Source organism: Aquarana catesbeiana, linkage group LG03, assembly GCF_042186555.1.
Source record: "Aquarana catesbeiana isolate 2022-GZ linkage group LG03, ASM4218655v1, whole genome shotgun sequence".
NCBI lineage: Eukaryota > Metazoa > Chordata > Amphibia > Anura > Ranidae > Aquarana > Aquarana catesbeiana.
In genome coordinates, this window is record NC_133326.1 from 131,455,415 (window position 1) to 131,470,229 (window position 14,815).

General features: G+C 43.3%; 2 protein-coding genes across 7 annotated transcripts in view; one reads left to right on the forward strand and one right to left on the reverse strand.

Annotated features, from left to right (window-relative positions):
- The window catches only part of LOC141131688 (rab-like protein 2A), a 43,891-nt gene extending 31,435 nt beyond the window's left edge, over positions 1–12,456 (reverse strand). Inside the window, exons 1-2 of the mRNA XM_073619242.1 lie at positions 12,328–12,456; positions 4,087–4,283 (exon numbers count right to left, since the gene is read on the reverse strand). Coding sequence (XP_073475343.1) covers positions 4,087–4,217 — 131 coding nt within the window. The 5' untranslated portion in view covers positions 4,218–4,283; positions 12,328–12,456. The remainder of the gene's footprint in view (positions 1–4,086; positions 4,284–12,327) is intronic.
- Positions 12,457–12,566: 110 nt separating this feature from the next.
- Positions 12,567–14,815, forward strand: part of NME6 (NME/NM23 nucleoside diphosphate kinase 6) — a 67,799-nt gene continuing 65,550 nt past the window's right edge. For all 6 annotated transcript variants that reach the window (XR_012242800.1, XM_073619247.1, XM_073619244.1 and 3 more), the window contains exon 1: positions 12,567–12,753. The gene's annotated coding sequence lies outside the window, so the exon portion shown is untranslated. The remainder of the gene's footprint in view (positions 12,754–14,815) is intronic.

Consider the following 14,815-nt stretch of genomic DNA (forward strand, 5'->3'; position numbering starts at 1 on the left):
ACTGTACCCTGATATGTTGTGCCCTGTACGCTGATGTACTGGGCACTGTACCCTGATATGTTGTGCCCTCTACGCTGATGTACTGGGCACTGTACCCTGATATGTTGTGCCCTGTACGCTGATGTGCTGGGCACTGTACCCTGATATGTTGTGCCCTGTACGCTGATGTACTGGGCACTGTACCCTGATATGTTGTGCCCTGTACGCTGATGTACTGGGCACTGTACCCTGATATGTTGTGCCCTCTACGCTGATGTACTGGGCACTGTACCCTGATATGTTGTGCCCTGTACGCTGATGTACTGGGCTCTGTACCCTGATGTGCTGTGCCCTGTACCCTGATGTGCTGTACCCTGATGTGCTGTGCCCTGATGTGCCTTGTGCCCTGATGTGGTGGGCTCTGTACCTTGATGTGGCCTGATGTGCTGTGCCCTGATGTGCCTTGTGCCCTGATGTGTTGTGCCCCGATGTGCTGGGCTCTGTACCCTGATGTGGCCTGATGTACCGTGCCCTGATGTGTTGTGCCCTGGGCCGGTCTGGATGAAGTCCAGGGCCACATTTTTGTCCCAGACCAGCCCTGGCCCTGACCTTGGCTTGTCTCTGGATTCTGCTTCTGCCTTCTCTTCTTGCCTGATCTACCTCCTGTTGCTGACTTGGTTTGTGACCCGACTATCCTGTTGTGTGCCGTCTATGCCTGATCTGCCTGGCCATTATGGACCCGGCTCATCTGACCCTGCATCCTGCTCATCCAGCCTGCTACAGCTCTTCAGCCCAGCAAGGTCTCATCTGTCTCCTGCTTCCAGCTGCTTACCCACAGTCTGCCACCAGCCAAGCTCAGTGCCAGCTCATCTGCCACCAGCTGGTTCTGCCGCCACATCCACCTGCTGACTGCTGCCACCACGCAGTCTACTGGACTGATCACAGGCACTCATACCTCACTGTGCTCCCATGGCTGCTTTCTAACCAGGAGCTCACTAACCAGGTACGTGACAGGAGAGCAGGGTGATGTCATCATCTGGAAAAAAACAAATTGCTATTATCTTAAAAAAAAAGCAGCACAAATTTTTATTATGACACAAAAAAGCACAAATATAAAAACAAGCTGTTATAACTAAAAAACCATAACAGCACAAATAAAAATTTTAGCAGCACAAACCAGCACAAATGAGGCACTAACCAACGAGACCAGTTTTGTGTCATTTGGGTGTAGTAGGGGGGCTGAGTGACCTTTGGTGACCTTTAATAAATCATTAATAACGCAAAAACGATAAAAGGTAGGACAGAAATTTTAGCAGCACAAAACAGCACAAATATAGCACTAAAGAAACACACTTGAGGGTGGGCAAAGTGAGTTGGGTTTGAAAAAAAAAAACTGTTATAACTTAAAAACCATAACAGCACAAATAAAAATTTTAGCAGCACAAACGTAGCACTAACCAACGAGACCAGTTTCGTGTCATTTGGGCATTGTTGGGGGGCTGACTGACCTTTGGTGACCTTTAATAAATCATTAATAACGATAAAACGATAAAACATAGAACGGAAATTTTAGCAGCACAAAACAGCACAAACGTAGCACTAACCAACGAGACCAGTTTTGTGTCATGTGGGCATTATAGGGGGGCTGACTGACCTTTGGTGACCTTTAATAAATCATTAATAACGCAAAAACGATAATACAACGGAAATGTTAGCAGCACAAAACAGCACAAACGTAGCACTAACCAACAAGACCAGTTTTGTGTCATTTGGGCGTTGTAGGGGGGCTGACTGACCTTTGGTGACCTTTAATATATCATTAATAACGCAAAAACGATAAAAGATAGAACAGAATTTTTAGCAGCACAAAACAGCACAAACGTAGCACTAACCAACGAGACCAGTTTTGTGTCATTTGGGTGTTGTAGGGGGGCTGACTGACTTTTGGTGACCTTTAATATATCATTAATAACGCAAAAACGATAACAGGTAGAACGGAAATTTTAGCAGCACAAAACAGCACAAATGTAGCACTAAAGAAACACACTTGAGTTTTTATTTGTGCTGATTGTAGGGTGGGCAAAGTGAGTGGGGTTTGAAAAAAAAAATAAACTGTTATAACTTAAAAACCATAACAGCACAAATAAAAATTTTAGCAGCACAAACCAGCACAAACGTAGCACTAACCAACGAGACCAGTTTTGTGTCATTTGGGCGTTGTAGGGGGGCTAGGTGATGTCATAGTCTGGAAAAAACAATTGCTAATATCTTAAAAATAAAAGCAACACAAATGTAAATTTTTACGGCACAAAACAGCACAAACGTAGCACTAAAGAAACACACTTGAGTTTTTATTTGTGCTGATTGTAGGGGGGCCAGCTTCGCTGAGCTAAGTTTTTTTACCTTGCTATAGGGGCACGCTATACTATAATTTGTAGCTTGCTATTGGGGCACTCTAAAGGCAGGAGGAGCCAGAGGCATCGGTGGGGGACCCCAGAAGAGAAGAATCGGGGCTGCTCTGTGCAAAACCATTACACAGAGCAGGTAAGTATACCATGTTTGTTTTAAAAAAAAATGACTTTAGAGACTGTGCAGGGAAGATCAGCATCTGAACCCAGAGAAGGTAGAGGCTGATAGACTGGAGGTAATAAAAGGCATTACTATTACATTTAAAGTAAACTTTTACATGGAGGCAGGGCACATTACATGTGCCCTGGTGTGAATGGGGTCTAAATAAAAAATTTGATCTCTGAGTCTGATATTTACCAGATTCAACCTCCAATAGTATATACAGTATATATCTCTTCTGTCTGTTACTCTCAGAGTGGATTAGAGATTTTGCTCCCTAATCATATAGTTGATTATTTATATTTAACACTGCATATAGATTTTGAAGAATAAATTGCCTTTTTTTTTAAACTTTACATATTAAATTATACACTACACTTTTTTTAAGGTTATTATCCGATTAATCGAAACAATAATCGGCCAACTAATCGATTATGAAAATAATCGTTAGTTGCAGCCCTACTTGCAACACATGTACACAACATTGTAGTGTGAATGAAGCACATTGTTTTCTTTGTGCTTTTGCAGTGACTTGCGTTAATCTGGTGCAGAAAAACACAGGTCACTGTGCATGGCGTGCATGGGCCCTCAATCCGAGTGACTGCTATGTTTTACTGTACATAAAAACTTAACTTGTACCTTGCCCATCCACATTACCATATGGAACATATGGTATATGTAGTTGCCTTGAGCTGGTTCCACCACTTTTCTATCAGCCCAGTTAGGAAATGTACAGAAACGCTCCACTTTTAGTGAGGCTTCACACTGCCCCACTGTGCTTTTACTAAAGCACAGCTAACCTGCGGTTTTCATGGGGGTTAGCTACGCTTTCCCATAGACTGCTATGAGGTCCTGCAGTTTTAGAAAGCGCACCAAAGATGCGGCATGCAGGAATTTTGGTGCGCTTTCTGAAACCACAGGACCTCAAGGAAGGCTATAGGAAAATGCAGGTAACCCCCATGAAAAACCGGGGTTAGCTGCACTTTGCGGCAAAGATGCGGCATGCAGGAATTTTGGTGCGCTTTCTGAAACCACAGGACCTCAAGGAAGGCTATAAGAAAATGCAGGTAACCCCCATGAAAACCCGGGGTTAGCTGCACTTTGCTCAAAACGCAGTGGGACTGCAGCAGGGCAGTGTGAAGCCACCTTTGGACAATCCCTGGAAACTCCTCTCTTCGAGAAAGTCTATCCACCTCCACCAAAAATCTGATCTTTTACTTTCTCCATCAGCATAAGCTTATTCCTCACTGTTACTTTTTGTACCACTTGACCCTCCCTATTAGAATGCAAGCTCTTAAGAGCTCGATCCTCCTAATCCTCTTGTATTTTATTGCATTGTAACTGTACTGTCTTCGTTTGTATGGGAAAGTGTTGAGCTAACTATTCGCGCTATATAAATCCTGTATAATAATAATAAAACAACGTAAGGCTGTTACTTTACACAGTATGGGAAAAACACAGGTCAGGTGTAAGAAAAAGAGGGCTTTATTCCAGGAGGATATGTAGGACTTTTACATAGTGCTTACAGACACTACTCACTTTGACTTTCCAACTGCGCTGTCTCCCAGACAGATGATTTTGACATTCTCATCAGCATCATATTTCTCCTGATCAATCTCAGTGACTACCTGCCCATCTCTTGCCATGTTGGTGACAACTTTCATGGACATCAAAAAGAATAATACAGGTGTATATTAAGAAAGGCTGCAGTCAGTGTGCGTATCTTGACGTTCCACCTTTATAAAAAGCAAACAAAAGGAGATAACATTTTACAAAGTGTTTTGATTTTACAAGTAAAAATAGGGTTGTCTTTTTTATAAATCTGCAAACAATAAGAAAAATCCCTTTACTTAATAAGCGAAGGGACTATAAACCCTGGAGCTGTATTTTTGGAAAATCTTGATTTATTTAAAGGATAAGTTCACCTTTGTACGAAAAAAATAAATAAATGCACATCTTTTTGCAGGTAAAAAAAAAAATGTTCATTTATTATTTTTTGTATTAGGAGTCTGTAAAGCATTGCACCATGATCAGGCTGATGTGATGCAGGTCTCCTCCATACTGTCAGTGTATCTGCTTACCCGTACATCCCATACAAGTAAACCGATACTCGCTGACAGGATTTCTTTTTTCATGAGCTTTTCTTGCGCTAATTTAAATTAATGATATTAATGAAAAAGTTGAACATAATACAATTATATATAAAAATATATATATATATATATATATATATATATATATATATATATATATATATATATATATATATATATTTTTTTTTTTTTTTTTTAAAAAACTGTCAGTTTCAGTTTTCTGCCAAGTGCATCCTGCATTTATGGATTCAGTTTCAGCACCAAAATTTCCTTTCGGTGCACCTCGATCAATAACCTTACTAACTGTAATCTAATACACTGCTAAGAGTGTGTGTGCTTTGCACATAAATAATCCCTAACAAATTTGAGCCCTCTCTTTCTTCACTGGTAATGTGAAGGAGTTTAAATTTAGATTTGTATTTGTATTTTTAAAGCTTGAGCCTAGCAAAGTTAAATACAACTGGCCACATGTTACAATATAAACATAATAATAATAATAATAATATAATTGTACAATCTCCTGAGTTTAGACAGAATTGAACAGACATCTAAGTTCCAAAGGGGGAGATTTACTAAAAACTGGTGCACAAAAGTGTGGTGCAGCTGTGCATGGTAACCAATCAGCATCTAACTTCAACTTGCTCAATTAAGTTTTGATAATAAATCCTAGAAGCCGATTGGTTACTACACAGCTGCACCAGACTTTTTTGCACCAGTTTTAGTAAATCTCCCCCAGTGTATCATACAATTTGGATTTGGCTGTGTGATATACTCCAGTGACTGAATAAAATCAGTATAAGTACCGTAGATTGTAAACATTAGGGATGAGCTCACGTGTTTTGATCCTAATCCGAACTCACCTGAGAGATTCCACCAGGAAGTTGTCGCTGTACTTTGCCAATCGTAAGTGACTAAGTAATTTCCCGCACCACAGCCGCATGTAGACATACAGACCCTTTGCAAATGTTCAGCTGTGGGGTGGGAATTGTCTCGGCCCCTTAAGATTGGCACAGTACAGGTGACAGCTTCCTGGCAAGATCTCTCGGGTGGGTGGGGACTACGATTCAAACCCTCCTCAGCTCATGCAAAAAAAAAAAAAAAAAAAAAAAAAGCCATCTGATTAATAAAGTGCACAATAACATAAACCATCAAAAAATGTCCATAATAATCATATGTGAACAAATATTCTTGTGTATGCTCCAACACCATGAAAATAAAATGCACACGTGCTTGTCATGGTTATGCAATAGATTTTTGTCTGTCAGCTTACCTGTCTCCATGTGTTCATCTCTAGAGACCAGCTGATTCTCACCTGACTGCTTTTATAATCTCTCCTCTAGCATGGCTCCACCCCAGCTCCTATCAGAGAACTCTATATTAACCTCTGCACTGCAGGCCAGCCCTGCTGATCAACCTTTGTGTGTTTTGGCTTCTGGTTTCCTGCCTGTCGTGTGCTCTACGTTTGTTTCTGTTACCAACCTTGGCGTGTTCTCAACTATTCCTGTCTGCTCGTGACCCTGACCTTTGGCGTGTCCCCGACTATCCCTGTTTGCCTGTGACCCTGAAACTTGGCGTGAACTCTGTTGTCCTTGTCTGCTTGTGGCCCCAACCTTGGCTTATTCCCTTACTATACCTATCCTCCTGTTGCCTACTGTAAGTGTGAGCTGGGGAACCCTGGGGGAGGCGACCTGGAGCCAGTTGCAGCCCAGTCCATCCTCACCACTAGAGGCTCTGGTGAAAACCTGCTGGCTCTTAGACTCCGCGCCCCAGGGAATCTTACGCTCTAACCCCGGTGGGATCCGTGTTGGTGTTCCAGCGGCCCTGCCTTCCTTACCACCCTGACTCCCATCCCCAGCAGTCAGCCGTAGGGTCCACTACCTTGCGGTACACTCCTGATCCCAACGGTGTGCATCTGTCACCTAGCCTTAAGGTGACCTGACAGTGCTTCAGTAAACTTGGTAAAAGTGCTTTACCCAAAGTGATAACAAAATGCACTCACCAGATCGCCTCGGCCACAAAGTGACCTCAAAGCATGGCTATGGGAAGGACTCCTCAATTCAATGCTGTAGCTCTTTTATGCATCCCATTCCAATCAAGCAATCATATATGGAGGAAGCTGGATCCCAATCCACTTTGCAGGTATACAAATGTAGGCGTCTTCACCTTAGAACATCTCTCCACTGCATATATTAACTTGCATCAAGTAGGTCTGTGAAACAGCTCTATGCATTTCACGCTAAAGCACGCGTCATCACTTGCTGATGAACGCGCGCTCTAGCGTGAAATGCGGAGTTCCAATTTTCATATTCCAAAAGTTCCATATTCCAAGATCCAAAGTTCCTAATTCCATAATTCCGAGTTCCGAATTCCATATTTCGTGTTCCAAGTTCAAAATTCTGAGTTACAAATCTCAAATTCTGAGTTCCATATTTCGTGTTCCAAGTTTCCAAATTCCGAGTTCCAAATTTCACATTCCGAGTTCCGCATTCCAAATTCCGGAGTTCCAAGTTCCATATTTCGTGTTCCAAATTCCGAGTTCCAAGTTCAAAATTCCAAGTACCGAGTTCCAAGTACCGAATTTTGAATTCCAAATTCCGAGTTCCAAATTTCGCATTCCAAATTCCAAATTTTGAATTCCAAATTTCAAGTTGCGCCTTCTGTGTGGTGACATGCGGTGCCATCCAGTGAGGTGAGATATTATGCAAACATGTTGCATATTATATCACAGCGTTCTGGTGTAAACATGACACATAGAAAACTATCATTTTCTGTGTATCATTGCAGTTACCCTCATTTACCCAGGAGGCATGTAACTGCATGTAGTGTGAACAGGCCCTTACACTTCTACTTCTAGAATGGTAGCCATGCACTTCAATAACATTATCGATTTATTTTCCGATCAATCTCACCTGATAGGATTAATCGTTCTGTTGACAACCCATTCTATCAATAAGGCACACACAGGAAAATGGATTTCAATTGATAGTGAAGATAAAATTCTAAGTTATCATTCACAGCTCTGTTTCCACCATGTAATCTCATAATTTGACTGCTCGATATATGATTGTATTCGTGAACAAAGTATCTCAGTACTGCCGATCGATGCAAAACTATTATCCGCCCTGGCCAAACCTGATCGAAACTTAGCCTAAATGGATCCAGATGGAAGGAAGGAAGGAAAGAAGGAAAGAAGGAAAGAAGGAAAGAAGGAAAGAAGGAAAGAAGGAAAGAAGGAAAGAAGGAAAGAAGGAAAGAAGGAAAGAAGGAAAGAAGGAAAGAAGGAAAGAAAGTGTGTGTATGGCCACCACTAGACCTTAAAAATATAAATACAATAAAGCATGTCTCAGCGGTCATACACTGCCCAGGAGATGCAAATAATGAAGTGCCAACTACTACTGTGATCTTACGTTTTCACAGTGGTCATGCCAAGCTGGACCCATGCAACTATGCAATAAAATCCATACCTGGAGTTCAGAGACTTGCATTCACACCTTAGCGTTCCGGGAATGTGGGCAGATATAAGCATTTCTGCCTGCGTTTGCAGAAACGTGTAAAAAATTCAGAAAATTGCTAGTGTGGTGGCATTATTTCTTAATGGCACCGCAAATGTGGGTAGCACTCTTGTGTTTTGTTGCAAGAAAAATGTGTTAAAATGCGCATTGGCTCACTGACAAAAAAAAAAGTGCAGGAGCTACTTTGGCACGTTTGTCATCCGTAGTGCAGCTCATTTAAGTGAATGTGGTGTCCTATGCTGTCGCACAACAAATGTGCAAAAATAGCACCAAAAAAAAAACCCTACAAAAAAAAAAAAAAGAAGTGTATTTATTTTTAAAGTGGACTTATCCTTTAAGTATTGGATAGAATGAAGAGATATAGGTGCAGTCAGGTTTTTATTGCTGTCAGTGTCCCTATTAGGAAGATTCACCCTCTTTATTTGTCCTGTTTATCATTACCACCGAAAATGAAAAAATAAATAAATCACAAATTTTTGGTTGTCCCCAAAACAGGAATAAAGGGGAAATCTTCCAGTTGGGGCACTAGTTCTAGTGACAACCACCCACTTTGCAGAAATTTCCTCTGGCAAAGGGTTACAACCCTCCCTTACTCTATCCAAAATAAAAAAAATAAAAAAGAAGGAGTTATTACCCGATAACTCCTTTTTCTAGGAATCCTCCAGGATTGCGAGCCAAAGCAACCAGCCTGATCCTGTGCCCCCTAACTATAACCAGGATCCTAGCCATAGGTAAAAGTGCAGGACCAAAGAACCAATCTCTAGATAGGCCCCCCAACCATGTGCACTCGCATCCTTCATGATATGTATTTGAACTGGTGGAACCAAAATCCTTCCCTGCCTTAAGGCCTGTACACACAATACAAAAATCAGAAGTAAAATTTTGTCTGACGATCGATCTGCTGATTTTCGGATTGTTAGTATGGTGCTTTCGACAGTCAATTCTGGTTTTTCATCCGACAAAAGCTGGATGTGCAGACTATAAAATTTTTGTCGTATGTGAACTCTACATCCAGTTTTCGTATAATTAGTATGGTTTTCGTACAAAAAAAAAACCAAAAACGTAAGAGCAAGACTACGCATGCTCAGAAACGAAAGAATACATACAAAAAAATATTCAACACATTACGTCACTTCTGACGTTGAATTCTGTCGTACGAGAATATTCCTATTGTGAGTAAACGCTTCACTTTCGACATGAGACTAGCATGCAACAAAACGGACGAATGGTTGTCCGAAAATCTGATCGTGTGTATGAGGCTTTAGTCAACTTGGTGACTTCCATCATTTCAGCATTCTTTTGCCTAGGCGAGGGATTTGTATGAGCCCCCAATTCAAGCACATATCACCACGGATGCGAGTCATATGGTTGGAGGGCCCATCTAGAGATTGGTTCTTTGCTCCTGCACTATTACCTATGATTAGGATCCTGGTGGTAGTTAGGTGGAACAGGATCGGGCTGGTTGCTTTGGCTCGCACTGGTGTGGAACCCATCGTCCTGGAGGATGACTTGGGGAAGAAAAATGTTTTGCCTTTGGTTAGGTTTGGGGATGTGGTTGCGGGCTTAAAAACACACAGATAAGTCAAATTGTTAGCTCCCCTCAACTGTCCTCCTTACGCTTGGTCCACATCTCTGCAGCTGGGGAATGCACACAAAATCACGTGCATTCCCAACCTGCAGAGAAACGCACTGCAGTTTAGCATAATATTATTATATAGGGTTTATATAGCACCAACAGTTTGCGCAGTGCTTTACAATGTTATGGGAAACAGTACAGTTACATCTTAATACAGGAGGAATCAGAGGGCAGATGTATGGTGGTGCAGTTAATTCTTATGCCATGTACACACGACCGGTTTTCCCATCGGAATAAACTCTGAAGGTTTTAACGACAGAGTTCCGACGGAATTCCGCTGAAACTGTCTTGCGTACACACAATCACACCAAAGTCTGACCGTCCAGAACGCGGTGACGTACAACGGGTCTAGAAGAGGAAGTTCAATAGCCAATAGCTTCCGTCTGGTACTTGCTTCAGAGCATGTGTCGTTTTTGGTCCGTCGGAACAGCATACAGACGAGTGGTTTTCCCGATAGGAATTGGTTCCATCGGAAATATTTAGAACATGCTCCATTTCTAGGTCCGTCAGAATTTTCAACGTAAAAAGTCCGATGAGGCGTACACACGATCGGAATATACAATGAAAAGCTCCCGTCAGACTTTTTCTGTCGGCAATTCCGCTCGTGTGTACGGGGCATTAGAGTAAATCTTCGGATCTTCACCCTTGGAATAAATTTAAAGTGTTACTAAACCCAGGACCCTGCATTCACTATATCTGGTCTCCCACAGTACACAGAACATGGAAATGCAATTATTTTAGTAAATATAAACTGCTAAATATTGTTTCTCATTAGTCGGAGCAGTCTTGTGACTTCTATCAGTGTCTGGTTAAAGCTTGTAGGAGGAGTTTTCAATTTCCCCTGGTTGACCTATAATAGGGCGTACACACGGTCGGACTTTGTTCGGACATTCCGACAACAAAATCCTAGGATTTTTTCCGACGGATGTTGGCTCAAACTTGTCTTGCATACACACGGTCACACAAAGTTGTCGGAAAATCCGATCTTTCTGAACGCGGTGACGTAAAACACGTACGTCGGGGCTATAAACGGGGCAGTGGCCAATAGCTTTCATCTCTTTATTTATTCTGAGCATGCGTGGCACTTTGTCCGTCGGATTTGTGTACACACGATCGGAAATTCCGACAACGGATTTTGTTGTCGGAAAATTTTATCTCCTGCTGTCCAACTTTGTGTGTCGGAAAATCAGATGGAAAATGTCTGATGGAGCCCACACACGGTCGGAATTTCCGACAACACGCTCCGATCGGACATTTTCCATCGGTAAATCCGACCGTGTGTACGGGGCATTAGACTGCAGGACCACTGACTGTCTGGACAGTGCCGATTGGCCCTGTGCTGATCACATGCACTCTCCCAAGAAGAAAAAAACTCTCTAGCAATACACACCAAACTGAGTATGTGCAGAGTGCCCCCTAATGCTTTGTTCTATAAGGAGATGGATTGGGGACATTAAAAGAAGGGGATGATCAGAGAGACAGATAACAACAGGCTTTTACACAATGCAGGGAATTAACCCCTTAGGCTCCATAGTGAGTATAACAAGCATTCCTTACTGCATATAAAGACTGATTTTAGTGTTGTGTGCTTTGTAACACTTTAACTCCAATTCACCCCACCTCTACTTGAATAGAGTTTTTTTTACCTTTTTTTTAATGAAAAATGTGTGCCCCCCCCAATGCACGTCACTTACCTAGGCAAATGATGTGCACCGTCCTCACTTTGCCCTTCACCCACAAAGGAGGAGGGGGAGTGTCTAGTATCGCATAATTGGGAGTTGCTCCAGCTGAACCCAGAAAAGCCGACGGGCCTCTCGATGATGTCGCAAACAACATGGCTGCAAGTGGCAAAGTGGTGGCAGAAGACAAGAGGATCTTAGCGGGACAACGCTGGATCTGGGAGTATCTAGGAATGTGCACAACACACCACCCAGTAAACAAGGGTAAAGGGAAAAAAAATAGGGGGGCAGCAAAGATCCGCTCTAAAGACAACCACTGTGCAATTTTGCGTGCTTTACACCCCCAACAAAAACTATCCAACATGCTGCGATCGCTGGGCTGCAAGCTTGCCAAACGCATCCTATTCAAGTGAATGGGGAAGAGCCGCAATGCCCAGCAGCCACATTGCAAGTTGTGGCGCGTTTGTTTGCCATTAATGGGGTTAAAACAGGTGGTGATCTCCTCCCCACCGCCTAGCGATCTCCTCTGAAAAGCAATCTGAATTCAGATCCCTTTTTAACAAAAGCAGCACGTTTAGTCGCAGCTTCTAACCCTAGCCTTCATCTCATGTCCTATTATGAGGAAAGGGGGAGTCAGGGGTCCGGTCTACTCTTCATGTCCTGGATGGGGGCACACACACAGTGTTCCAGCATCGGGGCCCTATGATTTGTCACCGTCTGGTGGGGGCCACAAGCAGACCACTCGCCATTCATCTATGGAGCCCCAATCCTTTCCAATACACACCAGACACAACATCTTCTAATGAATGGGCACCTTGTGAAGTCACTGGGGGTGAGAAGTAGACAGACACAGAACATACCTTGTATACATAGGACTGGAGCTAGCGATGTACGATGTGATCTTCTTCTATGATCAGCGTCACTCGCCTCCATCCGCTTCACACTGCTTAGCAACAGATGCCTAAGAGCAGAGACCGCGCATGCGCAATGAGAGGACTGTACACGGCGCACCGCTTTCATTTAGTAGATGTGATAAAGAACCGGAAATGGAGGTCCCCACATGGGAGCGGCAAGGTCTCTATTGGCGGCCATTTTTTAGAAGCCCACAGAAACAAACTTGTCCTTTTAGCCCCAGCAATATGTCTTCTTTATTAGAGACATGAATACAGCAACACCTGAGAACAGTAATGTGGTGAGGGTTCTCCTGCGCCGGGTGAGGTGACCCGGAAATGGTGTGCTGTGGCATCCATAGTTGCCATAGAGGAGCAGTGCGGGAGGGGTGACAGGTGAGTGTCCCCAGCAAAGGACATAGGTACTGGGTGCAATGAATGGTCTGAGCTGACAATTCCCTGTTTGGATCGGCTGGTCTCCGATGAGCCTTTTGTAGAAGCGTTCCTTCACATTTCACCTATTGAGCTGCATACATAAACACAAGGGTCTATAGGAAAGACATTCATTGTTAGGGTGTATATATACTTAAAGAAGGACTATAGGCACACCTTCCTTTTTTTTTTTTTTTTTTTTTTTTTTTTTTAATTTTGTGAAGAGTAATGGAGGATTGCAACCCCAGTCAGTTTTTTTTTTTCCATGTGTCTATTTGGGGAGATTTCCCTTCACTTCCCATTCCATAACCACAACAGGAAGTGAGAGGAAATCTCTCCAAAGTGAGGGAATTCTGGGGTGTCACCAGAACTAATGCCCCCATTGGGGTGATTTCCTCTCTAGTAGGCTTCATGTACACTGGGCATTAAAAAAAAAAAAAAAAGGGCCAGTAGCATTAGCTGTAGAAAACTGTAGAATGGGTTTTGCAGAGTTTTTTTAAGCTGTAGCATTTTTTTTTTTAGCTGCATTTTTCAGCTTTTTTAACCACTTCAATACAGGGCACTTATACACCTTCCTGGCTGCCCAGACCAATTTTCAGCTTTCAGCACTGTCGCACTTTGTCAATTGCGCAGTCATACAACACTGTACCCAAACAAAATTTTTATCATTTTGTTCACACAAATAAAACAAAGACCGAAAATTTTGAAATAAAACTTTTTTTTGTTTCTGTTACAAAACTTTGTAAATAAGTACGTTTTCTCCTTCACTGACGGGCACTGATATGGCGGCACTGAAGATGGGCACTGATAGGCGGCACTAATATGCGACACGGATGGGCACTGATAGGTGGCACTGATGTACACTAATGGATGGTACTGATGGGCAACACTGGCAGGCATTATTGTCTGGCACTGATTGGCATCCCCGGTGGCCATGGGTGGCATACCTGGTGGTGACTAGTGGTGGGCATCCCTGGTGGTCCAGTGTGGGCATCCTCGGGGGGGCTGCGCTAATCAATCAGCACAGACCCCCCCCTGTCAGTGGAACAGCCACTTGGCTCTCCTCTACTCGCGTTTGACAGGCGCGAGTGAGGAAAAGCCTATCAGTGGCTCTTCCTGTTTACACTGTGATCAGCCGTGATTGGACACTGCTGATCACATGGTAAAGAGACTCCGTCAGAGACTCTTTACCTAGATTGGAGTTGCGGGGTGTCAGACTGACACCCCGCAACAAATATCGCCGCGGCGCGCGCCCCCGGGAGTGCGCAGCAGCCTGATATCCTGGCGACATCATGTGACGTCCGGTCAGGATATTGCAACCACTTTGCCGTCGTCATATTGCTATATGGCGGGCAGCAAGTGGTTAACCTTTTATCAGAGTTGGAGCATTACAGCTGAAAAACTCCTCTCAGGCTGGATTCACACCTATGCAGTTTTAGTGCTTTTTGCATTTTGCAGATTTGCACTACAGAATGTGTTCCATAGGAAACCATGTTAAATGGACTGTAGTGCAAATCTGCAAAATGCAAAAAGCAGTAAAACTGCATAGGCGTGAATCCAGCCTTAATGGCACTTTCACACTGAGGCGGGGGAAGGGGGGGGCGCGGTATGGGTAAAGTGCTGCTAGTTTTAGCGGCGCTTTACCGCTAGCGGTGCCCTTTTAACCCCCCGAAGGGGTTAAAAGCGCCGCTGCTGAAATGCTTTGCAGGCGCTTTGACAACGCTGCCCATTAATTGCAGTGGGCAGGGGCAATTAAGGAGCGGGGTATACAGCCCTCCCGCACCACCTCAAAGAGCACGGACACATAGAATAACATGCTGGGGAGTTTACTGGCTGCAGAAAGAAATGCCTGAAGCCAAAAAACAGCAGCCGGAAAAACATCCAGTGTGCATGAGGCCTACTGTTCTAGGGATAACCCAAAATTTGTGACTTTCTTTTTCTTTCACTTTTGATGATAATGGTAAACATGACAAATAGAGAGGGGGAATATCCTTAACAGGGACACAGGCAGCAATAAAAACTGACA